This window comes from Jaculus jaculus, chromosome 1, assembly GCF_020740685.1.
Source record: "Jaculus jaculus isolate mJacJac1 chromosome 1, mJacJac1.mat.Y.cur, whole genome shotgun sequence".
Taxonomy (NCBI): domain Eukaryota; kingdom Metazoa; phylum Chordata; class Mammalia; order Rodentia; family Dipodidae; genus Jaculus; species Jaculus jaculus.
The window spans coordinates 230,124,397-230,151,516 of NC_059102.1; the positions used below are offsets into that span (position 1 = coordinate 230,124,397).

Genomic DNA, 27,120 nt, shown 5'->3' on the forward strand with positions numbered 1-27,120 from the left:
ACAAGCGGCATTCTTACGTAGAAGGCTCCGGCCAAATCCTCCTTGCTGCATTTACATGCATCCTTGGGTGGCAGGGCTACAACCGACTTCTCTTTCTCGATGGCTTTCTGGTCACACTGTTCATCAAGCTGTGGAGAGAGCAGTGTGGCTGGTGAGTGTGTGTACCTTTTGTGTTATGGTATCTTTTCAAAGTACAACACACCTATGGAAAGTGTGCATATCCCAAATGCACATCTTGGATCTTTCACACAGCAACCCATATGACCCGCCTCCATGTAATGAGACAGATGGTATTGTCCCCAAAAAGCTCCCCTCACACTGCCCAACCACCCAAAGGTAGATCTGGACATGAGCTCTATAGAAATGGTGTTAGAGCCGGGCGTGGTGGCGCATGCCTTTAATCCCAGCACTTGGGAGGCAGAGGTAGGAGGATCGCCGTGAGTTCAAGGCCACCCTGAGACTACAGAGTTAATTCCAGGTCAGCCTGGACCAGAGTGAGACCCTACCTCGAAAAACCAAAAAAAAAAAAAAAAAAAAAAGAAATGGTGTTATGCAATGCACGCTCCTTTGCGGGTACCTTCTTTGACTCACTGTTGTCAGTGAGAGTGACGCATGGAATCACATGTAGCCATGGCTCGCTCATTTCAATGGTGCGTATAGTTTCACTGCACAGGTAAATCCCAACTTATTTCCCCATCCTACCATGAACAGCCATGTAGGCTATAACTGGCACATCTGTATGAAACAAACTTCTTTAGCAGGATTGGAACTGTAAGACTGAAAGAGCAGGATGAAATTTTACATATTTAGAGCCTCCAACTTCTGGGAATCTCAGTCAAGTATATGTCATATTGTCAAGAGCGCCTCCCATTGACAATACGTGGTACCACACCCCAGGTCTATGAGCTGTTTTAAATAACCCAAGCAAAGGGTGGTGGGCACAGACAAGTTCTAGGAGTGTCTGTGCTGACAGCCCTGGGCCACAGGAAATCCCTGGAGGCTATGCAGACACAGAGACACTGAGGGAACCTCAGAATTCAGGGCATGGGAAGTAGTTGTGTAATGTTCTTCCCAGCATTCTGATACCAGGATGAGATAGTTATCTTTTCCTTCTCTCGAGGGTGACTGGGAACTGGGAAGGAGGAAGGGAGAGAGCTGCTGATGTCTTCCTTTAGTAGGATAGAGGTTCCAAGTTCCTCTTCCCTTTCTTGTCAGCACTTCTTCCCCAACCTCCATTGCCCAGTTCCTCATTTGTCTCTAGGAGCCACTAAGCACACCCACTTCCTGGGATTCTTCTCACTGTGCCAACAGCCAGAGCGTGCCAGTGACGATGCAGCTCCCTCACCCGGCTTGCATCATGCGTTCTTGGCAAATTCCCTTTCACAGCAACGTGTATCCCACAACGCTTGGGCTCCAGTTCTACTGCACGGAGCACAAGGCTCTGCTCTTGCTCCCACCGCGGGGGAGGGAACCCTGGGCTCTAGCACCTGACCCTGCCATGACCCTGTCATGCCTACCCTTTCTGACCATGAGCACACCACCCTTACTTCCCGTGCGACCCTGAAACAGCACTAACACATGCATACCTGTGCACACCAAACCCAGAAACACTTGCAAATCCCAACTGCTCTCTTAACCTAGGGGCAGCAGACAGATGTCCCCACACCCCGTTTCAATGAAGCCGTCTCCGCTGTATTTTCTGAGTATACAGCTACGCGGTGAATTTTAAAGAGCGGAATTACACACTGTGTGACCGTCTGTGCCTTTGTGCCTCCTTTGTGACCTCAAGGCACTATTTGCTGCAACAGACAGACTCCTGCTCCCATGGGGGGCGGGGGTGCCTGCCTAAGACAACAGTACAAGACCAGGGACCCCTTCAGAGTAGCTTCCCCAAGCAAACAGGCCGAGGCTGGTGTGGAACCCTGGGCCCTGCTGGGACAGGCCGGCTGAACAGGCTCAGTGCATGCGGGGACTGGCCCTCCCACAGTCCCGGCCTTCCTGTCTCGGTCCAGAGCAAGGATTTTGTTAGTTTCACTCACTGACTTAGACCCTCAGGAACCCCTCTCCTGTTCTGGGGCTAGTGTCCACTTGTATTCCTTCTGAGCCGAGTAGGGGTGCCAGGTATAACAGGCTGAATACAGAAGGCCCCGGGCACCTTTGAGCTCTAGATGAGCAGTCAATAACTCTTCAGTATGCATGAATATCAAGGGCTATCTGGGACATGTGTCTACTAAAATGAGTGCAGGAGGGTATGGTGGTCACATCTGTAGTCCTAGCACCCAGCAGGGGCAGAACAATTAATGAGAGTTCAGGGTCAGCTGGGCTGGTTAGCAAGCCCCCCGTCTTCAAACAGAACAGGGCCGGGCTTGGTGGCACACGTCTTTAATCCCAGCAGTCGGGAGGCAGAGGTGGGAGGATTGCCGTGAGTTCGAGGCCACCCTGAGACTCCATAGTGAATTCCAGATCAGCCTGGGCCACAGTGAGACCTTACCTCGAAAAACCAAAAAAAAAAAAAGAAAGAAAAAAAAAACAAAACAAAAACAGAACAGGGCCAGAAAGATTGTGCTCAGTGGATAAAGCACTTGTCATGTGAGCATGAGGACGTGAGCTTGAATGTCTAGAAACTACACAAAATTGACAGGTGTCATGGTGCACACCTGCAACCCCAGTGCTGAGGAGATAAGAGCCAGGGAACCCCTGGGGCTCACTCGTTAGTCACTCTAGCCAAATGGGTGAGTTCTAGACTCTGTGAGACCCTGTCTCAAAGAATAACGTGGAGGGTGATTAAGGAAGACACATGATATTGGCCTCTGACCTCCACACTCACACATGCATATAGTGCACACCTTCCTCCACATACCCACACGCATACACACACACTGCATATGCCAAGCAGAAGAAAAGTGGTCATTGTTCGTGTGAAGTCCATATGGATTGGCAATCCCATGGTGACGTTAGGGGTGAGTAACCTGAGAGATGCTGGGGACTGGGTGGGGATACTCTGATTGGATCACTAGACACTGCAATGGAGATGGGGGGCTTGGTTGAGATCACAGGGGTTCCAGAAAGACATCCAGGAACCTGGAGAAAATGCCTGGAAGAAGGTGCCAGAACGGCTTCCCTGGAGTTGTGGAGACCGGGGAAGTGCAGGGGCAAAGAGGCTGGGAGGCTCCAGTTTGGGAATGCAGGGTGCCCTGGGTTGGTGGCAGTGATCAGCCCGGGGCAGGTGGGGAAAAGACAAGGCAGATAGAAAAGCTGGGGCCAAGGAAGCCACAAAGCCCTGGTACGTCAGGAATATCACAACAGAGGTAGCTGTGATGATGAGCAGATCATGAGGACAGAGCGGGGCCAGTGCAGGACATGAGACCAGTGTGAGGCAGTTTGGGGGGAGAGGCGTGCTTCAGGAAGAAGACTCAAGGGGGAATCAGCCATTTCCTCTTTCAGAGATACCCACATGTGGTATTCCCAGGGCACATGCATGGGGACCAGGCAGTTTGACCTGCATCCAGTAGCTTTCCAAGTGTGGGCCCCGGGCCTAGAATGTGTCAGATATGCAGATTATCAGGTCATGCCTTGGACCAGATACATCAGAGGCTCCAGGGAGCATGGAGGCTGCGTTTGAAAAAGCTCTTTAGGGAACTGAGAGGCATTCCAAAGTTACCGCTATTTGAAAGGCTACCTGCCGCAGCCTGTCTCCAGACCCTTTGATGAGTGCAGCCAGCCACAGGATGCTTACCAGCCTCTGGGGATCCCATGGGCACTCAGAGAGGAGCTGAGGGTACCTAGCCTGGGAGATGCGTGCAAACTGATGCAAGCGCATCCTGCCCAGGGGAGCCTCCATCTTGGAGGAGAGAAAAGATGGTGGCCAGGTGGCCAAGCACCAAGTGGAAAGTGCTGGGAACTCCAGGCTCAGTGTGGGGATCCAACGTGGGTGGGGTACCTTCTGGTTCCTGAGGAAACATGAGTAGGAGAGGGTGCCCCCAAGTGCCTCTAGAAGTCAGGCACACAAGTAAGAAGATAGCCCAGTGAACAGGTAATAAATGATAACTGCCGTGAAACATCACCACAGCCTGAGCTTGCTCACCACTAGTGCTGACAGCTGACATTTTGATGGTGGCACATCTCATATAGACAATCTCTTACTCATCAGAGCAGCCTTAGGAGGTAGATGCATTTTTTCAATTTTTTTGTTTTTAACAATTATTTGAGAGAGGGAAGGAGGAAGAGGGGGGGGGAAGAAGGAGGGGAAAGAGAGAATGGGCACAGTAGGACCTCTGGGCACTGCAAACCAACTCCAGGTGCACGTGCCACCTTGTATATCTGGCTTACATGGGTATTGGAGAATCCAACCTTAGGCTTTGCAGCCAACTGCCTTAAGTGCTAAGCCATCTCTTTAGCGCAGTTCTTTTGGTTTCTGAAGCCAGGGCTCAGTCTAACCCAGGCTAACCTGGAACTCACTATGTAGCTCCAAGCTGGCCTCAAACTCACTGCGATCCTACTACCTCTGTCTTCCAAGTGCTGGGATTAAAGGCATATGCCACCATGCTCAGCTTTCCCTTTAAAGAGCTTAATAACCCAGAAAGCCAAGCGCCACATGTTCTCCCTCATATGTGGATCCTAGCTACAGATGACTGGGCTTCTGCGTGAGAATGAAAATACTTAGTAGCAGAGGCCAGTAAGTTGAAAAGGAGACATAAAGGGAAGAGAAAGGAAGGGAGGAGGATACTTAATAGGTTGATAGTGTATATATGTAATTACAATGATTGTAATGGGGAGGTAATATGATGTAGAATGGAATTTCAAATGGGAAAGTGTGGGGGTGAGGAGGGAGGGAATTACCATGGGATATATTTTGTAATCATGGAAAATGTTAATAAAAATTAAAAAAACTTAATAAAAGTATTTATTTGCATGCGTGTGTTTATATACACATGTATGGGGGCACCAGATGTTTGTGCCTCTATTTTTCCATCAGTTTTTTGTGGCTGGCTTGGGAATTGAGCCTGAGCCAGCAGATTTGGTAAGCAGTGCCTTTAACCACTGACAAACTTCCCAGCACCTCCAAGAATGCAATTTCTAAACCTCATTTTACAGGTGAGGAAAATATTGCATTGGCAGATTCCACAGCCCCAGTTTAGTTACTGATGTGTGAAAATTCTTGGTGGACTCTGTGTTGAGAACATGGCCAGATAGACAAGTCTTTGGGGATCTTCCAGGTAGAGCTAGAGAGGACAATGGGCCAAAGGCTGAACCTGAGAAACAAGCCTTTTTCCCCAGCTTCAAAGATATTCCCATGTGAATTCCAGACCTGAGAAGATGCTATGGATGTGGCCAATGAGACTTTGTCCTGTGATAAAAATGAGATGTCAAGATGGGAGATGATCCAGGGCTAGTAGGGTCAACATAATTACAAAATCCTATTTTTGTCTTATTTTTGTGGTGCTGAGGATGAAGTCTAGGGCTTAGTGTAAGCTAGGCAGGTGCTCTACCACTGAGCCACACACCCTCAGCCTCTTACTAGAGATTCTAGGAGATGCTTTACCACTGAGCACCTTCAGTCCCTCACTGGAAACAATGGAGGGCCAGAGGAGAAGATGACGCAATGTGAGTAGAGGTTGAAATGAAGTCATTCCTGGCTTTGAAAATGGGGAAGAGGTCACACACCAAGCACCACAGGAATCCTCTGGGAGCCCGAAAAACCAGGAAAATGAATTCTCTCCTGTAGCCTCCAGAAGGAGCCAGTCTAGAAACATTTTCACCATGTAGGACTTCCGTCCTTCACAAATACCAAGCAGGACATGGGTGTTGCTAGAGCAATGGAAGCTTATGGTGCTTTTGCAGGACCCTGGTGCCCCACTGCCAATGTCCTCTGCTGGCTGGCTTCCCAGACTCCAGCAAGCCCATGCCGAGCACACTGCTCACCCACACACTGCCCCACGGGCCTCACAGGGCAAGGGCTGCTCTTAGGCAACTTACATGAGAGTGCCCGCACAGTGTGTGCAGACAGACGGTGTTTCACCATGCTACGGAAGGAAGAGGAGGAAGGGAAGACAGGGCATGGTGCTGGCTTCTGGAAAAAGAACCAATGCCAACAACTGGGAGTGCCTTGAGGCAAGAGGGAGGGGTAAGGGGTAAGGGGCAGGTGTGGTGGCCGTGACAGCAGGTATGCAGAGCCAGGTGAGAGAAGACAGAAAATGCAGGCACAGGAACTTGAGCAAGGACTGGAATTCACAGTGCAGGGTCTCTCCTATGGCTGCGCTGTCCTTTGGCTGAGCAAATGCCTGCGCGGTGGCCAGTGCAGCTGGCCCAAATTGGTTCAGTCCTCTTTCCTCTAACAATGCCTTGTTGGCCCATTCATTCATTCCCCAGTGCCCTCCTGTGAGCAGAGAACCAACGCTGCTGTCTGGGAAAAGGGTGGCAGGCAGTTCCTGCTCTGGAACAAGAAATTACACAAGCACATTACATTCCTTAAACAATTAAAAGTGCCACACAACAAAGAAAAGAAACCATCAAAGGACAAGAGAAAACCATGGAGTGTTTTCTCTTGGAGAACTTTCTGAGAACAAGATGAAATGCAGATGCCATAAAGAGACAGACTGACGGAGTCCCAATACAGAAATTAGATTGGTCTGTCAGTCACAGTAGGAACATTGCATGCAGAATCCAATAAGAGTGCTACAGAATCAACGATAGCTTTTAACGCTGAAGAGGAAGAATTTCCCAAACAAATGCAGGTCTCTTGCCTGCAAGGGAGGAAAAAGGCTATATCATTTTTTAATTTAAAAAAAACCCGACAAATGATATAAACTAAGAGCCCATGGGAAGATGACCTCACAACCTTAAGGACCTGAGTTTGATCCCCAGAACCCATGTAAAAATATCAGGTGTGGGCTTGAGAGATGGCTCAGTGGTTAAAGACCACTGGTTGCTGGATCCCTGCCCGGCCCGAACTGCCCTTGGGGGTGGGGGTAAGAAGGCAGAGAGTCAACGACTACACAGACTCTGGGAGTCGGGTGAGACGCTGAAAAGCAGACTCATTTATTGAGGACAGACATCTTTATATACCCCTTCTCCGCTTCCCATTGGTCCTTTCGTTGTTTGGCATGGCGTTTCCTGTTTTTCATTGGCTCGTTTCCTGCGTCAGCAGTGTCCGGGTGTTTAGGCAGGGTTTAGGTTGGCTCACAGGGGAAGTAGCAATCGCTCATGTGCTGTAATCTCAGGGCCACACCAAGGCCACCCTGGCTACGCTTCTTCTACAGGCACTTGCTTGCAGCCTGACAGCCTGGCTTCGATTCCCCAGTGCCCACATAGAGCCAGATGCACAGAGTGGCACATGCTTCTGGAGTCCAAAATGTCAGGCACATTGGTGCACACCAGTAATCATGGGGGAGATGAAGACAGGCGGATTGCTGGCATTTGCTGGCTAGCCAGTCTAGAGTAGATGGCAAATTCTAGGCCACTGAAAGACCCCGTCTCAAAAATAAGGTGGTCGGCGTTCCTTAGGAATGACACTTAAGGTCCTCTGGCCTCCACACACATGCACTCACGCCCATATACACACGACTATGCATGCATAGTCCTGTGTTAACGTGAAGGATGTCTGTACTCCGTGGGCTCAGGAGAGAGCGCTCCTCTTATCTCAGGCCGGAGGAGACAAAGAAGGAGAGTCCCCACTAGAAGGCAAATATCATCCAAATTGGAAAGGCTCTGGTATTCGTTTTTCAAATGTCCTTATTTCAGAAGGGTCTGTTCAATGTCGCCATCACAATACTGTGAGGGCTTTGTTTTGCGTGTGTGTATGTTACATGTGGTGTGGTGTGTGTGTGTCTAGTGCATGCACATGCACACACTATTAAGTATGAAGTATGCATACAGACATAGGCATGCGTCATACACACGTGTGGGGAGGCCGGGGAAGAGCGCCGATCTCTTCTATTGCTGTTCTTTGCTTCCTTGGGATGGAGTCTCTTCCTGAACCTGGAGCTGCTGTTTTTGGCCAGACGGCCTAGCCGGTGAGCTCCAACAATTCTCCAGTCCCTGCCACCCCGCCCCCACAGGACTGGGGTTACAGGTGTGCATGGCCACACCTAGCTTTTTATGTGGGTGCTAAGGATGGAACTTGGGTTCTTTCCAGGCCCTCATGCTTGCACGGCAGCAAGCACTCTTACCCTCTGAGCCGTCTCCTCAGCCCCAACAATACCGTCTATAACAGTTCAGTGTTAGAGTAAAGACACGGGCTCACTGACGAGGGAATGGCAAAGTAATTGTGGTGCCAGCCTGACACGCAGCACTGTGCTGCCCCTCAGATGACCCCACAGGAGTGAGGTCACCTGTATAAAACCACATTCAAGTGTACATCTGGATCAAAAACTATATCCATGGCCAGCCATGGTGGCACACACCTTTCATCCCAGCCCTTGGGGGGCAGAGATGGGAGGATTGCTGTGAGTTTGAGGCTTGAACTACAGAATGAGTTCTAGGTCAGCCTTGGGTATAGTGAGACCCTGTCTTGGAAACAAAACAAAACAAAAAATTTTTTCAGGACTGGAGAGATGGCTTAGCATTCGTTAAAGCACTTGCCTGCAAAGCCTAAGGATGCAGGTTCGATTCCCCAGTAGCCATGTAAGCCAGATGCTCAAGGTGGTGCATGTGTCTGGAGTTCATCTGCAGTGGCAGGAGGCCCTGGCACACCTTCACTTTTTGTCTGCCTCTTTCTTTCTCCTTTTCTTTGCTTCCTATCTCTCCCTCTCAATAAATATTTAAAAAAACAAACAAACAAAAAAAAAAAAAAAAAACAACTGACTAAAGGTCCGGAGAGATGGCTTAGCAGTTAAAGCTCTTGCCTACAAATCCTAAGGGCCCAGGTACAAATCCCCAGTACCCATGTAAGCCAGATGCACAAGGTGGCACATGTGTCTGGAGTTCATTTACAGTGGCTCGTCCTTGTCCCTGCTGTGTCCATTCTCATTCTCATTTATTCATATTCTCTTTCTCTCTCTCTACCTTTTTCTCTCTCTCAAATAAATAGACAAAAATTTGACATCCATGGATAGCTGAATAAATACTGACCAGAAACAGTTGACAAGTTCCAGGTCCCAGAATCCCCTGCACTGTGCTCTCTCCCATTAGCTGCCTTATTAAAAAGTGGTCCACACTCAGACTTCTATCCATATGGATTTGCTGTGCTTGTTTTGGAAGACCAGATGAGAGACATCACATGCACACACACAGCTTCTTCTTTTGCCCTCTCTTGCTCAATATTGTCTTTGAAAGATACAGCCATATCCCTCCAGCCACAACTGTCATTTGTCCTCTTGGGTTACTACACAGAACTTCGGGGATTCCATTGCATTGCTGCACCATGATTTATCAACTGAATTGCAGGGGTAGGCACATAGATTGTGTCCAGCTTGGACAATTATGTCCATACATGAATCTGCTAGGTCCCTGGACAGCTGTTCATTTACAGTGGACATTTCCATAGAGTTTCTCCAAGTGTTAGTGGTGCCATTAACAAGAGACGGAGAAAGAAAAGATGACGTGCAAGAGATTGTGAACCAGTTAGCTTGTGTATAACACGGAGATAAAGAATATGGTTCTGTTTACCTACGCAGATACACCTCTGGCAGAGTAGATGTGACACTGCGGACTTGCCTTTGGGCTTGAAAACTGGACAGCTAAACACAGGGACAGCAGGATAGTGTTTCATGCCTTCTTGAGTTTTGAATTACAAGTATAAATTGCTGATTAAAAGGGAAGTCAGGCTGGGCATCGTGGCACACGCCTTTAATCCCAGCACTTGAGAGGCAGAGGTAGGAGGACTGCCATGAGTTTGAGGCCAGCCTGAGACTACATACTGAATTCCAGGTTAGCCTGGACTATAGTGAGACCCTACCTCAAAAAACAAAACCAAGGGCTGGAGAGATGGCTTAGCTGTTAAGGCGTTTGCCTGCAAAGCCAAAGGACCCAGGTTCGATTCCCCAGGACCCACGTTAGCCAGATGCACAGAGGCCGCACGTGTCTTGAGTTTGTTTGCAGTGGCTGGAGGCCCTGGTGTATGCATTCATTCTCTCTCTCTCTCTCTCTCTCTCAATCTCTATCAAATAAATAAATAAAAATAAATAAAAAATAAAATACAAAAAAAAAAAACCAAAAAAGGGGGGGCAACAGTCCTGGCAGGCCTGGGGCAGGGATGGAGGCCTCCCAGGAAACAGACCCTGAGATGCCAGAGGACCCAGTTCACTAGAGGAAAGGGCCCATGAGGCAAAGCCTCCAGGAGGAGACAGTGTGCGTAAGGGCCAGGCCCAAGGGACATGCCAGGTGGGGCAGACAGCATCCAGCAAGGAGCCTCAGGTCTTGTGTACCCCCAGGTGGGCAAGTGATCTCCCACTGCTTACGACCATATGAGGAAGAAGGGGGAAGGATGCTACAAGTGAACTCCAGATGGCCTGGCCTGCCCTAGTATGTTCTAGTATTGGGTTGGGGTGGGGGGAATCCCAAATGCAATAAACAGGACAGGGGTAGACAGCCAGGACATTTGTCACCCCTGAGCCCAAATTCTGATCCCCTACCTCCCTCAGGTCACCCTCAGAAAATCCTGTGACTCTCCTGGACCACAATGTCCTACTAGGTAAAATGAGCATAGCTACAGGGTACAGCTAGGATTACCGGAAGCTTCAGCCTGGGGTCAAGAGGGCTTCACCAGCACTCCTGGTCCCTGAAGTTATATTGTGTGCGTGTGTACCTGTGTGCTGGTAGTGTGGCCTCAGGAGGTAACGACGTCTCAGTAGGACCAGAGAGATCCATAGAGCATGCATCTTGTTTAGGTGGGACAGCGCAGTCGGGGACAAGGAGAGAGAGCCACGTTGGGCAGCGGCCAATGTAATTTGGAACCAACGTGTAATTGGCAGAGGGCGGAGACTGCTCAAACACAGGGAAGTTGTGCAATGAGGAAACATCCCAATGGCATGATGGCTGGTATTGTTGCCATTAGAGACAGGAGTTACAAGGGTACAAGAAGTTGGCACAGACTGTAAGGTATTTATGGAATTGGGATCCATGGTTTTATATATTTACAGGTAAGAAAATTAAACACAGACCCACAACGTGTATGGGCACGTGGGTATACACAAACAACCCTCACCCCGCTGGCGGAGAGAAACCTAGTAATAGCTTGTTGATTTCTCAATACAAGTGTCCCAACAAAATGCGAACCCAGGATCCTGGAGACAGGGCCACTTCAAGGGTGGGGGCAGGAAAACAGGAAGTAACCCAGCGTCTCCACAAGCTCACTGGCTGCTGGGGAAGGCCTAAAGGACCCGCAGGCCCTGGTGAAGGGCCATGGTTGAATCTAGGATAGCCAGCGCAAGTTGAAATCGTGATGACAAGAAGATGTTAAGCCGCGTGATCAAGCAGGAGCTGTTACACTGCTGTGAGTTAATGACTCAACCCATGAAAAGTCCAACAGTAGTGACCAGAGGACTTAGGAAATCACCTAACAACACTATGACAGCAGCCACTTCAGAGGAGCGTCACCCACACAGGCAGAAACCAAAAAGAGTGACACAGGAACAAGAAACATACTAGAACACATTCTCTCGCATCTCCCCATGACACGCTCAGTCACCATGAAGGGGACGGTGCTGGCTTTAAAGAAGCAAAACCAGACAGATGCCAGGGGGTATGAGAGCTGTCACCACCAGCAATGGGACAATAACATTACAGGCCTCTGGACGTGGTGCCCTCTGGACGTGGTGCAGAGGAGAACCCAGCACCACGGAGAGTGGAGCCCATGTCTAACCCTGCAGAGCCTCAGAACAGCCTAAATGAGGGGACGGGCCACAAGGCTACAAGCTTGGAATCTTCGAGAATGTCAAGGACATGAAGAACCCTCACATATCACAGAGGACGGGGAAGACATGATGCATGAGGGCTGGGGATCCAAGTTGTCGTCAATACCACTGACAAGGCACCATGAAGCTTGTGGCCTTGGGAGTAGCGCTGGATGGATGATAAGTGTTTTGCCGTGACTACAGTGAACGTTAAGGAAATACATTGTGAAGTACTTAGGGCCGATGGGCACCATATCTGCAATTTGTGTCCAAGTGGGGGTGGCGAGGGGAGGGTGTGGCCAAGCACTGACAGCAACGAGAGATCTGAGATCTGGATGAAGGATAATCAGTGTCTGTTGGATGTTCTTTTTATTTTTCTTTTTGAGGCAAGCCCAACAGACTAGGCTTTTTTTATGTGAGAGAATGAGACAGAGAGGGAGAGAGAACACTGGCATGCCAGGGCCCCCAGCCACTGTAATCAAAATCCAGATGTGTGCACCATCTTTTGAGAAAGTGTGACCTTGTGTGCTTATATCACTGTGTGTCTGACTCATGTGGGACCTGGAGAGTTGAATATGAGTCCTTAGGCTTTACAGGCAAGCGCCTTGACTGTAGGCCATCTCTCCAGCCCTCACATTAAAAAAAATATCTTTGGCTGGGTGTGGTAGCACACACCTTTAATTCCAGCACTTGGGAAGCAGAGGTAGGAGGATCACTGTGAGTTCAAGGCCACCTTGAGACTACATAGTGAATTCCAGGTCAGCCTGAGCTAGAGTAAGACCCTACCTCAAAAAAGCAAAACAAAATAAAAATTAAAAAAAATTTTTATTTACTTGACAGGGAGAGAGAAATAGGGCTTCTTGCCACCACAAACAAACTCCAGACACATGAACCATTTTGTGCATCTCACTTTATGTAGGTACTGGGGAATTGAACCCAGGCTGTCAAGCTTTGTAAGCAAGCATCTTTAAGCACTGAGCCATCTCTCCAGCCCTGTTCCACGTTCTTCTCGTGAGCTTCTTCATAGCTCCCAGCCCACACTGCACTGCATGGACCCATCTGGCCCAACACAGCTGTTGACTCTGCATGTAGATTCCCTGGTCCCACCAATAAGCTGAGTGGGCACGTACTATGCCCACTTTCCTCGATGGGCAAATGGAAGCTCAAGAATGAGAGGCTTCACCCAAGGTCACAGCTGGCTGCTTTTGAATGAGGATTAGGCCAAATGCCTCTACCTGCCAGCTCACCTCTCTGATGCACAGACAGAGCTCGGACTCATCACCAATTTACATTGGGTTTGGCTGCGTGCATGGTGAATTCCCAAAAGACCTGCTGTGGCTACAGCAGCAGGGCATGAGTCAAGCCTAGGATGACAAGGAAGGTCACTCTAGGAAGTGCCTCACCTGTGCTCCTGAGTGAGGCCAGACTGAACTCCAGCAGCCTGTGGGAGGGAATGCACAGCTCTGGTCCCAGCTGCGGGCCCCTCCTGCCCTTCTCCTGAGGCTGTTTTTGTGGGCCTCCCTGCATAGTCAGTGGAACAGGCCAGCATTCCTCCTGCCCCGAGTAGAAACCTGCTTGACCCTCACTGCTACACTAAAGGCATCTTCGTGGGCCGCCTCTGACCCCTGACCATGGTCGTGGAATTGGGCTCGAATCCCTGACTATGGCCAGTGTTGGGACTCTGATCTCTGACCTAGGTGACATGTGGCCCCAGATCCCTGACCGCAGTGGTGTTGGACTGCTGATTTGCCTCTTCAGGAGGAGACAGGATTACTGGATTACTCATGTGAGAGTCAAGGAGATGCCATTTACTTAAGATGCTTGTGAAACAATAGTGCTTATAATAGCTCCAAAAGAAAATTAGCTAGCAGTACAGAGAACAAGTTTAGGAGCCAGATGGGCCAGACTCAGAGATTCCTGCAGAGATTCTATAAAACGATGTATCTGAAGATGCCTGTCATAGCACCGCGGCACACGCTTTCAAAAGAAAACCAGCTAAGTGTCCACCAAGAAAGGACAGGCTGGGGCTGGAGAGATGGCTCAGTGGTTAACGTGCTTGCCTGCAAAGCCTAACGACCTGGGCTCGATTCCCCAGTACCCACATAAAGCCAGATGCACAAGATGGTGTATGCATCTAGAGTTTGCAGCTGCTGGAAGCCCTGGTGTGCCCATTCTCTCCATCAGTCTCTTTTCTTACAAACAAATAAACTTTTTTTTAATAAAGAAGAGACAGGCTAAACATGGCTGCCTACACAGCCATCAAAGGCAAATATACTCAGTCTATGAGTGCTCTGGGCTTTGGGGAGGTGAGACAAGCTGTGGACAGTGGAGATACAAGGTGACTCCATGAAGGTGCAGAAAAGATACTGGTGCAGTTGAATAATAATTACTTGTAATTAAAGAATGACTACCACACCCAGGTGTTGTTCTTAGCATTTCATGTGTATTGAATCATCCCCTCCTGCAATGGACCTCTGATGCTTGTAGTTTCTCCTCCATTGTACAGAAGGCAGATAGAGGCATGGGGAGCTGCAGGAATTGAGGCCTCCCAGGGACAGGTGCAGAACTGGCAGCCTGGGCTGGATGTGCTTATAACTGCACCTGCCCCCAGTGGCCTCTGGAAAAGGGGCTAGAACACCCCTGTAAACCATAGACTGTTGCACACTGACAGGCCAACAGTGCTCAGAGAAAAACAGATCCGAGGCTGGAGAGATGGCTTAGCGGTTAAGGCACTTGCCTACAAAGCCAAAGGACCCAGGTTCTATTCCCCAGGACCCATGTAAGCCAGATACATGCATGTGCCACCATGTAGGACCTGGAGAATCGAGTCCTTTGACTTTGCAGGCATGTGCCTCAACTGCTAAGCCATCTCTCCAGCCCTTAAAACATATTTTTAGGGTTGGGCATGGTGGCATATGCCTTTAATCCCAGCACTTGGGAGGCAGAGGTAGGAGGATCACCGTGAGTTCGAGGCCACCCTGAGACTACATAGTGAATTCCAGGTCAGCCTGGAATAGAGTGAGACCCTACCTTGAAAAACCAAATATAGAATTTCAAATGGGAAAGTGTGGGGGTGGGGAGGGAGGGAATTACCATGGGATATATTTTTATAATCATGGAAAATGTTAATAAAAATTAAAAAAAAAAACAAATATAGGGATGGCTTAGTGGTTAAGGGGCTTGCCTGCAAAGCAAAAGGACCCAGGTTTGATTGTCCAGGACCCACACAAGTCAGATGCACAAGATGTCACATGCATTTGGAGTTCGTTCGAAGTGGCTGGAGGCCCTGGTGTGCCATTTTCTCTCTCTCTCAAATAAGTAAATGAAAATATCTTTTTTTAAAAACTCATAAATATATTTACAAGGAGAGAGAGAATGGGCATGCTAGAGCCTTTTGCCACTACAAATGAACTCCAAGCTGGGCATGGTGGCGCACACCTTTAATCCCAGCACTTGGGAGGCAGAGGTAGGAGAATCTCTGTAAGTTCAAGGCCATCCTGAGACTACATAGTAAATTCCAGGTCAGTCTGGGCTAGAGAGAGACCCTACCTCAAAGAAACCAAAAAACAGCAACAACAAAAAACTAAATGAACTCTAGATGCATGTACCACTTTGTGCATTTGGCTTTATGTGGTTATTTGGGAATCAAATCTAGGTCTTCAGGCTTTGCAAGCAAGAGACTTACTGTTGAGCCATCTCTCCAGCCTCCAGATCTTTTTTTTTTCACTCCTCCACCACCCATGACAGAATGTTGATGGACTCACTGCCATACAGGTCTAGTGCAGGTAACAGCAGCCACCATAAGGCCACTTCATGTCAGGGACACAGCATTTCAAAGCACTCCTCCCCATTCCCTGGCTCGTACATGAATCTCTGCGCCTTCTTCCACAGTGTTTCCTGAGCCACGAGGGAACAATTGAGATGCTCATTTAACACTGAGCACTCAACAGCCCATATTTTTGGCACAATTGACGAGTTTTGAGGCTCCCCGATGGTTACCACTATCTGGAAAGAGAAACTTCTCTGGCCAAAGGTGGAGACCCTGCATTTCTGACAAGCTCCCAGAGATGAGTTTTCAGCATATTCCCTCAGTCACTCTTCATGTGTGCCAAGGGAAGGCCTACTGGCACACAAACATGTAGGATCTGCTGGGTGTGTGGTTTCAATATAAATGTGTTCCCCATAGCCTTAGGCACGCATACACATTTTACGTAAATTAATATTTACTTTTGAGAGAGAGAGAGAGAGAGATGAACGGAGGGAGAGCGAGAGAGAAAGGCGTACCAGGGTCTGCAGCCCCTGCAAATGAACTCCAGACACATGTGGCCCCATGTGTTTACATGGGAGTTGAACCTGGCTTCACAGGCAAGCACCTTAACTGCTAACCTATCTTTCCAGCCCCTTAGGTTTTTTTTTTTTCTCCTCCAATTTTTTGAGATAGGGTCACACTCTAGCCTAGGCTGACCTGGAATTCACTATGTAGTCTCAGGGTGGCCTCAAACTCATAGTGATCCTCTTACCTCTGCCTCCCGAGTGCTGGAATGAGAAGTGTGTGCCACCACACCTGGCTTCTTAGGTAGTTTTTGTTGTTGTTGTTTTTTGTTTTTTTTTTCAAGGTAGGGACTCACTCTAGCTCAGGCTGACCTGGAATTCACTGTGTCCTCTCAGGGTGGCCTCGAATTCTTGGCTGTCCTCCTACCTCTGCCTCCCTGAGTGCTGGGATTAAAGGCACATGCCACCACGCCTGGCTCCTTCGGTAGTTTTGATTTAAGATTAAGCTTCCTTGTTGGTCTTCAGCAGGCGCAGTCCTGGAGATGTGTCACTGACGGTGGATTTTGAGTCTAGCCCTAAACTGTGTGTTTAGAGCCAGCGTGAGCTCTGGCTGGTCATGTCTATGTGTTGGCTATTCTCTTTGCTGCAGATGTATGAAGTAATCCAGCTTCCTCTGCCACGATGAAGCATCCCCTGGATTCTATAAGCCTGAAATAAGCCTGTTATTCCCATAAGCTGCTTCAGGCATTTGTTGGGCGTCTGTCCCAGCAAGATGAGGGTAACTGCAACAGGGCTTTCATAAGAAGCTGGCAGTGGGGGAGGGGGGGTTGGTGCTGGTGAGGAGCCTAGAAGTCTGAAAGGGAATCTGACTCTCACATTCTGTCTAGCTAGAACAAAGATGGGGAGACCCTGAAAAATACACAGGATGCACATGCGGGTGACCCATGAAAGAACCAGGCGTTGTTCACATGGCCACTTGAAAAAGTGATTATGAATAATGCCTACCTTAGTTCTGGAAGGTTCCAGAATCACAAATCTTGGGTACATCTTCCCTGTCTGAACTTGTGCATGCTCTGCTAGGCTCTTTTCTCTTCAACACATCAATGAAGGGCTCTGGAAAGAGGGTCCCTCTGGAGCTCCCAGCTCCTTCACTTTATGCCTGGACTTCAACTGGGTCTGCAACCCCCATAGAAAGCTACATATTGTCTCATGGTGGCCTGCAACTCTCTGAAGAAAAACTAGTCATGAAGAGCTTTTCTACAAAGAACGTGGGCTGCATGTTCGCTGCCGTCTTACTAGCCTCGCCACCCAGCCTTAGAACGTGACAAGTACAGGCAGTGTGTTTAAAGAGATGATTGGGTAAAGAGGAGGTAATTAGAACCAATTTGAGCCCACCGAGTCCATATAAGATTAGGACATGAAGGCTGGAGAGATTGCTCAGTGGGTAAAGCACTTGCTTTGCAAGTATAAGGACCCAAGTTAATATTCCCGGCACCCACATATAATGCTGGGTATGGCATGTGCCTGTAATTCTGGCACAAGGGTGAGAGAGAGAGAGAGAGAGAATCCCTGAGGCTTCCTGGCTAACTAGTTTAGTCAAATCAGTGAGCTTTGTTCAGTGAAAGACCCTGACTCAAAGAATGTGGAGAGCAACAAAAGATCCCTAATGTTGACCTCTGGCCTACACATGCACACACATACATGCATGTGTACTTCCAAATACATACAAGCATGTATACACATATACATACCACACACATGTTAAAAAAAAAAAAAAAGGCCAGGGGCTAGAAAGAGGGCTTAGCAGTTAAGGTGCTTGCCTGTGAAACCTAAGGACCCAGGTCTGATTTCCCAGTACCTACATAAGCCAGATGCACAAGGTAGTGCATGTGTCTGGAATTCATTTGCAGTGGCTAGAAGCCCTGGCACACCCATTCTCTCTATCTTCCTCTTCCTCTTTCTGTCTCAAATAGATAAATAAATAGTTTTAAAAATGTCAGGGGCTAGAGAGAGGGCGTAGCAGTTAAAGTGCTTGCCTGCAAAGCCTAAGGACCCAAGTTCAATTCCCCAGCACCCATGTAAGACAGAAGCATATGGTAGCGCATGTGTCTGGAGTTTGTTTGCAACGTCTAGAGGCCCTGGTGCACCCATTCTCTTAAATAAGTAAAAATAGGGATATGGAGGTGACTTCGCAGTTAAGGCACTTGCCTGCAAAGCCTAAGGACACAGCTTTGATCCCCCAGTACCCAAGTAAGCCAGATGCACAAGATGGCACATGCATCTGGAGTTCATCTGCAGTGGCTAGAGGTCCCAGTGCACTCATTCTATCTCTCTTGATCTGCCTCTTTCTCTCAAATAAGTAAATAAAATACTTAAACGAAAAAAAATAAAAGATCAAATATAAACATATGCAGAAAACTGATCATGGGAGCTACAGGGAGAGGGTGTTGTTTGCAAGTGGAGGAGCAAGGCCTCAGGAGGACCCAGCTCTATGGTCATGTCCATCCCAGGTTTCTGGTCTCCACAGCAACCCCAGGAAAGCAGTTTGGCTAACTGCTAGGGATCTCACCCATGGGTAACGCTGACAGGAAGACTTTGTGGCCACAGGTACCCACTTCATTGTGTTATTCTCACCACTTTCACCTTCAATGTTTCATAGGTCAAAAGAGCCAGCCTGCTGCTGGCAGACATGGCCGGGTGAAACCCAGGCCAGTTCAGACACACCACTGCGCCTCAAAGCCAATTTTACTTCTCCTCTTCAATGAGAACCTAAGGTAGGGCTCACTTTGAGGCTTCCTGAGTGAGAGACCAGCACAGGTATAAGAACACAGTTGCTCAGAGGGCATGTAGTGGTTGGGGCTTAATGCTCCTCCTCACCATCTTGAAATGCAGGTTGATTTTATCTTTGAATTTGTGCTATATAAAGTGAGTCCAATGAAGCAATGACACATGCTTCGGGCGAGGGTCGAGCAGTTCAGTTCATACATGGTCCCACCTACCACTCTAGCAGCTGTCACCACCTTCCCTCAGGTGTGGAGGTGTGGGGTGCACGTACTTTGTGGTTAACCATGGGGCATAGCATTAAAAGGCAATTTTAAAATATTTTATTTATTTGCAAGCAGAGAGAGAGAGAGAGAGAGAGAATGAGACTGAATATGGGCATGCCAGGGCCTCCAGCTTCTGCAAATGAATTCTAGATACATGCACTGCTGTGCATCTGGCTTTACACGGGTACTAGGGAATCAAACCCGGGTCATTAGGCTTTGCAGGCAAGTGCCTTAACTGCTGAGCCATCTCTCCAGCCCTAAAAGGCTATTTGAAATCACCATAGTAGCCTATGAAAGACAGAAAAACTTTTTACACAGAGAGCCCACACTTTCCTTTTGCATGGAGCCCTACAATATGGGCAGCCAGCTCAGCTCTCCCACCAATTTCATCACCTTGAACCCCACCCTTTTCCTGCTCTGCCCTTGGTCCCTTATTCCCACATTTCCTGAAGAACTACCTCAGGAGGTGACCCAAGCCAACCTCTGTGCCAGGAACTACTGGGGTGCAGACATCCCCAAGAATGGTAGCTTATGTCTCACAAGCCTGCCCCCCACCATGATAGCCCATGTGGTGGGCTGGGATCATGTTCTTCCCTCCACATTGAGTTCAAGGCCTGGCTTGGGTCTGATGATACTGTTTGGGGAGGGCTCGCTTTTGACTGGCGTTGCTTGTGTATGTAGTAAATGTGTGTGTATTCATGTGTTGGATGGCAAATTTCCTCTGCATTGAAAGGTGTAAACAACTATTGCCAGCTTTACCAAAAGCATTTGGGTCAACTCACCAGAGGAGCTGTGGGGAGAGTCGTCAGACTCCCACCTGAGATTTAGACGCCTCCTACAACAGCTGTATACAATAATGCATGAGATCTCGTGACCTTAGTGTGGGAGACAGAGTAGATAGAGTAAAAGATCTAGGAACAATGAGTCTCGCATAGTGGTTTCTTTGGAATCCCCGTGCTCTATAAGTGAGCCCCCACACTGAGACTGAGGGGAACAGCATCCATGGGGTTAATCCCCGTATAATGAGCCTTACTGAAGTGCTGCTTTGGGGTCTGATGCTCATTAAGTAAAGCCTTCACTCCAAGGCTGAAGGAGGAGCATCCATGGGAGTCACCCCGATATAGTGAGCCTCACTGAAAGGCTGCTCTGTGGTCTCATATTCCTGGACAGAGACATGGAGCTTCTAGAAGGAAAGTTGCCATTCAGGGTGGATGAGACTTCTCGGTGGTGTGGCTGCTGTGGAGTCCTGATGCTCTGTAAGTAAGCCCTCATCCCGAGGCTGAGGGAGGAGCAACCAAGGAGTAATTTTGACATAGGAATCTCCATCAAGGTGGCCGATTTGGGGGCCCCACATTCCTGTGACTCCCCAATAAACTCACTGGTTCACCAAACTGGTATTGGTGCACTTGTACTTTGGTCTGCCATCTAAGTCCTATTGGAGGTGGAGATGTGTGTTCCCTTTCCCCCAGATGTTTCCTGCAACAGCACATTTGTATATGTGTGGGTGAACATCTGCAGGTGTACATGTGGCATGTGGAGGTCAGAAGTCAACATCAGGTCATTTCCTCAATCTCTCTCTATGCCCGGCCCCTGCCCCCCTCCCTGGCTGAGATAAGTTCTCACTCTAGCTCAGGCTGACCTGGAATTCACTATGTAATCTTAGGGTTGCCTCGAACTCTCAGTGATCCTCCTACCTCTGCCTCCAGAGTGCTGGGATTAAAAGCATGTACTACCAGGCCCAGTTTTTTGTTTGTTTGTTTATCTATTTATTTGAGAAAAGGTCACTCACTGAACTCAGAGCTTACCAATTCAGCCAGACTAGCTAGCCACGAGCCCAAGGCTTCCTTATCTCCAGCATCCCAGTGGGATTACAGGCTTGGGCTGCCCCATCCAGCATTTTACGTGGGTGCTGGGAAACTGAACTTGGGTTCTCATGCTGGTGTGGCAACTACTTTACCCACTGGACCATTTCCCCAACCCTGACAATGCTGTTTACACCCATACTAACTCTCAAGCCACTATCCAAGCCTGTCTTCCCCACCCCAGCCCCGACACGGCCTTGACTCTTCCAGGCTCACCCTGAACTATTTTCGAGGTCCCTGAATACACTTTCTGCCTGCTCTCATATTGATCGGTTATTGGGGAGCAGGGGGAGCCTTGCTACTTTGTCCATGGGAGGATATAGAGGGCAAGTTTTGAGACCCCCACAGCAGTAGCTCCTGCCTGTACCTGGTCTAGCACTGAAATCCATCAGATAACCCATGCACACCAGGAGGGCACAGGAGCCCCTATATTCCCACCGACACTAATCCCGAACCCAAACACCCATCAATCCCCACCCCAGAAGTTCCTCTAGCACCCTGCCCCCTCAGAACTCAGTCTGGGATTCCTTACTCTTCATAGCAAAGCTCATGGAGTTGAGATTGGATGGGTTTCCATGAAGGCTGATTCTTAAAACCTTTGGGCCCAAGAACTTACTAAATTGAATCTGTTTCAACAATTGGCACTATTAGTACAGACTCTCTAATTTTAAAAACGTGGCAGCTGATAACTCAGTATGGTTACATGACACCAGTGTGCTCAATGGCACTCATGACAAGTCTACCACACACCCCATCAGCAGAGAGATCGAGTCATCGCAGGGCACAGTTGTGGAATTAAAGGGGCAGTCAGGTGACAAGCTAGGTGCCTTGCATGAATCCAGTCTTTGTTTGTAGCAATTTGCCAGGCTGAGTGAAGTACTAACCACAAATAGACACAAAATGGAGAAATACTCTCTCCACAAAGCCAGAAGCTGCTTATCTGCAAGTGACCGAGCCAGTTCCTCAGTTAGCTGCTTCTTGCCCGCAGGTGTCGGAGGTCCTACGCTAGCAAACTCCCGACCATTCCAGTTCCTCTCTACATACACACACACACCTCCCGACCATTCCAGTTCCTCTACACACACACACATACATTCTTGGCATGGGAATGCTCAAACTCAAAACCCAGAGAGCCCAATAAAGAATGGAATCAATGGAAATGGAGGCAAAGCCAGGGGACTCCCAAGACTTGGCCTGGTGGGCCCCAAGCTTTTAGAGGTGAATTATCTCTGTTAAGGAAATCCTTCTAGCCATCCAGCCTTCCTTCCCATTTGTCTTTGAACTACGTAACCAAGGATGACCTTGGACTCCTGATCCTCCTACCTCCACCTCCTAGGTGCTGGGATTAAATGCATCCACCATCACACCTGGCTGGAAATCTTTCTATTGATCCTGGCTCCCTCCAGGATCTAGTTGTGTGATCCCCTCCTATCGATGCTGACCAAACTTACACTTGCTTCAAAGAACAAGGTAGGCATTATGAGCTCTCATTTGAGGGATTAGTTCTGAAAACACGGATTCCTATCTTTATGCTGCCCAGCCCCTCATTGTTCACTGCACACAATTTGTTGTGGAGGGAACATTTGGCAAGGGACCAAGCCTACCGTAGCCAACAGAGTGGGCTTGAAATTTTATCTTCCAGATGAGGTCAGAGGGAGGGCTAACAGGTTGATTGCCCCATTATGACAGCCAGGAACACTCAGCCACACTGCCATCAGACCCACAGAGACTGGATCATGAAGTGTCATAATGGCAACTTTTGGGGGAAGTTTGTTATCTAGCTGCAGATAGAAAACCCAGCAAGCCATAGTGGATCACCACCAATCCTGTCAAAAGAAGCTTGTTATAGGGATGGAGAAATGGCTTGGTGGTAAAAGGTGCTAAATTGTAAAGCCTGATGGCCCAGGTTCAATTCCCTAGTACCCATGTAAAGACAGATGCACAAAGTAGTACACACATCTGGAGGGTTTTTTTTTTTTTTTTTTTTTTTGCAGTGGCAGGAGCCCTGGCACACCCATTCTCACTCTCTCTTTCCACTTAAAAAAAAAAAATCTGTATTTTTTGCAAGTTTAGGTCTGGACAGATGGCTTAGCAGTTAAGGCACTTTCCTGCAAAGCTTAATGACGCAGGTTGGATTCCCCAGTACCCACATACAAAGTCAGATGTACAAAGTGGCATATGCATCTGGAGTTTGTTTGCTGGGTGAGGGCTGGAGGCTCTAGCACGCCTATTCTCTGTGTGTCTCTCTTCTATTTCTGCTTGCAAATAAATTTAAAAAATAATTAGTGCTGGAGAAATGGCACAGTAGTTACGGGTGCTTGTACAACTTGCTGGCCTGGGTCAATTTGCCAGTAGCCACGTAAAGACAGACGCACAAAGCTGTGCAAGTTCCAGCGTTTGTTTGCAGGGTCAAGAGGCCCTGGAACACCCGTGTTCATGCCTCTGCCTCTAAGTAAATCAATAAAGATTTTTGCTCTTGAACTTTGCAATTTTACCATAAATTGGATTTATAGTTGAGTTGTAAGTATGCAACAACTCTTCCTTGCAAGCTGAATGCTTATATTTGTATATTTCATACAAATAGTTGGAGACAGTACAAGGGTGGCAGGTTGCAATCTATTCTTTAAGATGTTCACATAATGCTGGATTTTGAGGAGCACTAGGGACTTTGGGAGTTTAGGGACATCTCAAGTGATGGAAGCCCCAGAATTTCATCCTGAATTCTCTTCCTGTAACTGAGGTGAACTCTATTGCACGCAAATCAGAATTTTGACTATTTTCTTTGCCAAGCTTCTTCTAACGCCCGCCGCACGCATGAGCGAGTGAACCATCAAGTCCCCACTTAAAACCGTTCAGGGTCCTATCTGCTCTAAGGATAAAGCCCCGATTCTTTCTGACAAGGCTCCAGGCCACCCGGGTAGCCTTGTTCCTCTCCAGGCAGCCCCTGCTCTTTCCTGCTGGAACTCTCTGTCCATGCTGGCCCAGCTCACTTGTCTTTCCACTCCTGTTAATCTCAGGCTGCGCGTCTCTCCCACACCCCAGTCTCTCTCAGTGGTCAAGGTCAAGTGCGCTCTGCAGTTCGCTGAACACCCAAGGGCATTGAGTGCATGTCTTTCTCAGCACTGCACACGCACAAAACAGTCACTGAGATCTGGGTTGAATGACGAGGTGCCCACCACCTGTCTCCATCTGTAGGCCTGGCTCTAGGGAGCCCAGGAGGATAACAGGGTCACCAGCCAAGAAGGCAGAACAAGTAAGAACTTCACACTTGGGAAGAGATGCATGACCAAGGAATGAAGACACAGCTTCCCCACAGTTGGCAAGGAGTCATCCTGGAAGCATTAATTCCTTGTCCAGAGCTCTTCTATTATGCTGGTTGATGAAAATCTGTTTTTAAATATTTTATTTTTATTTGAGAGAGAGAAAATGAGAATGGGCATACCAGCCCCTATAAATGAACTCCAGATGCATGTGCCACCTTGTGCATGTGGCTTACATGGGTCCTGGGGAATTTAATCTGGGTCCTTTGAATTTTCAGGCAAGTGCCTTAACTGCCAAGCTCTCTCTCTCTAGCCTGGAAGTTTTTTTTCCAATATGAAAACTAAGGGTCTCTCAAGCACCTTTCTTTCTCTCTCTCTCTCTCTCTCTCTCTCTTTTTTTTTTTAGTTAGGCTTTCACTCTAGCCAAGGCTGACCTGGAATTCACTATGTGGTCTCAGGGTGGCCTTGAACTCATGGTAATCCTTCTACCTCTGCCTCTGGAGTGCTGGGATTAAAGGCGTGTACCACCATGCCTGGCTTCAAGTACCTTTTTTTCAATCACCTAGGAAATGCAGGAAGGAAGAGTCCTCACAGGTCTGAGGACTGAGCTTCAATTCAGCTTCCAGCTCCTATAGCTTGGGGCCCTCTGGGTCTCTGTCACATCCACCTGCTTCTCGCCCACTGTCTCTGGCATTCTTCTCCAGCACACCTGTTGAAGTCAGGTTTGCACTGCAGGCAGAAAACACCTGACCAAGAGAAGCTTGTGGGGAGGAAAGGTTTATTTTGGCTTACAGACTTGAGGGGAAGCTCCATGATAGCAGGGGAGAGTGATGGCATGAGCAGAGGGTGGATATCACCTCCTGGCCAACATCAGGTGGCCAACAGCAACAGGAGAGTGTGCCAAACACTGGCAAGAGGAAGCTGGCTTAACACCCACAAGCCCACCCCCAACAATACACTGCCGCCAGGAGGCTTTAATTCCCACATCTCCATCAGCTGGGAACCTAGGATTCGGCACACCTAAGTTAATGGGGGACACCTGAATCAAACCACCACAACTGCTGATGTTAACTAAGCATCTCTTTGTTGATGGTCAGCCTCCACCATCACGGTGTTTTGTATGCACCTGTATCCTCAGTGCTCGTCAAGACTGGTCCAGTGCATACTCAGCGAGAACCAAACTGGTTCCACCTGGAACCCCAGCATCCTCATCCATTCCACAATTGCCATAAAGCTCATCTGGAGGCAGGAGGCCTACGAGGAGACCCCGCTAGCTCTCAGGAAAAAAAAATTCCTATCACAGCTGGGTAAACTAAGTGCTCATAAAGCCACGTTGCCGACTGCAGAAATAATCGCCTGAGCAAACACGGATTCTTTTCCAAACTTACTTAAGAGACGGAGCTCCAAGCAGAAGACGCACGTATGACAGCAAAGCCATCTGGCCAGTGAGGTGGCCCGGCAGGGAGCAGTGTCTCCCCTGACCCTCCTCCCCCATCAAGCGCCCATGAACAGGGTTTTGTTTTCTTTTGTATGGTGCCGAGAGGACAGAAACCAGGACCTCTAGCATGCTGGCAAACAACACTCCATCACTGCGCTCCCGCCCCCCCCCCCCCCCCCCCCCGCCGCCCGTGTACCTTTAGTGCAGTGCCCTGTTTGCAAGTCCACCTCTGGAGACAGCATTACTCTGTCCCCCAGCTTTGCGGTAGGCAGCCAGCATCACCCTGTAAGTTCACCTGAGTCACCCCTTGCCCCAGGCTCCCCGGGCCCCTTGACACACTGTAGTGGACACTAGGGTTCACAACCAGGTAGGGAACACACCCTACAGACAGGTAGAAGACCTGTCTGGACTTTGAGGGCCTTCTGAACAGGTCGGCTCAATAAAGTTCACCTGGCACACAGGTGGAACTCTCCGTAGCATTTTATTCTGGGTCTCCTGTCCCCATACCTGCACACCTGGGTACCCTGAAGGAGACCAGTGACACATTAGGAGTACTTAGAAAATATCCTGCCGGATGCAAGACTTAAAAGATGGAAACAAAAAGGAAGAAAGAAAGAAAGAAAAAAGGAAAAGCATGGAGAGGAGAGAAGGATTAGTAAATTACTTAAATGGTATCCCATGATGCTGCAGGAAGTACCGATGGCTTTCAGCAGGGACTGCAGTCCACAGCTCTAACACCAGATTCTCACACCCACACTGATTCGTACAATACCCTTTGTAAGCACACAAATTGTTAAGAACCATACAATCAAAATGTTTTGACTAGTCTTTGGGAGAAAAAAAATTTGAACTAGCAATGATTGAAACAGCAGAGTTTTTTTTTATTATTACAAAATAATTTATCCTGCAGGTTTCCCTTGGCTTTGAAAAGGCCACTCTGAAGGGCTGGAGAGGTGGCTCAGTGGTTAAAGGCACTGCTTGCAAAGCCTGCCAGTCCAGGTTCGATTCCTCAGTAACCACACAAAGCCAGAAGCACAAAGTGGCACGTGTGTCTGGAGTTCATTTGCAGCAACACGAGGCCCTAGTATGCATATATCCTCTCAAATGAAAATACATTTTTCTTAAAAGGACACTTAACTGTGCCATTTCCCCCACGAGCAAACCTGGGGACTGCTGCAGAAGTTTTAGTTGGAATGACACTGGGCTCTGGGTGTGCTGTGTTTGCCTACAATGCCAGGGGAAACTTTGTTGGGTCACCATAACCCTGGTAGCACCCCAGCTGCCCTGGACCAGAGTCATAGGAAGAGCTTTATGTTTCCGCCCTGTCTATTCCTTGAGAACCTCCTGAGACCCTAAGATGTTTATCCTAGAAGGTGCCTTGGAGGGTCAAAGTCAACATACAACTCCGAG

General features: G+C 48.6%; 1 protein-coding gene across 2 annotated transcripts in view; it reads right to left on the minus strand.

Moving 5' to 3' along the window:
- The window catches only part of Atp2c2 (ATPase secretory pathway Ca2+ transporting 2), an 82,392-nt gene that overhangs the window by 54,442 nt on the left and 830 nt on the right, over window positions 1–27,120 (minus strand). For both annotated transcript variants that reach the window (XM_045157658.1, XM_004664785.2), the window contains exon 2: window positions 18–128. In XM_045157658.1, coding sequence (XP_045013593.1) covers window positions 18–128 — 111 coding nt within the window. The remainder of the gene's footprint in view (window positions 1–17; window positions 129–27,120) is intronic.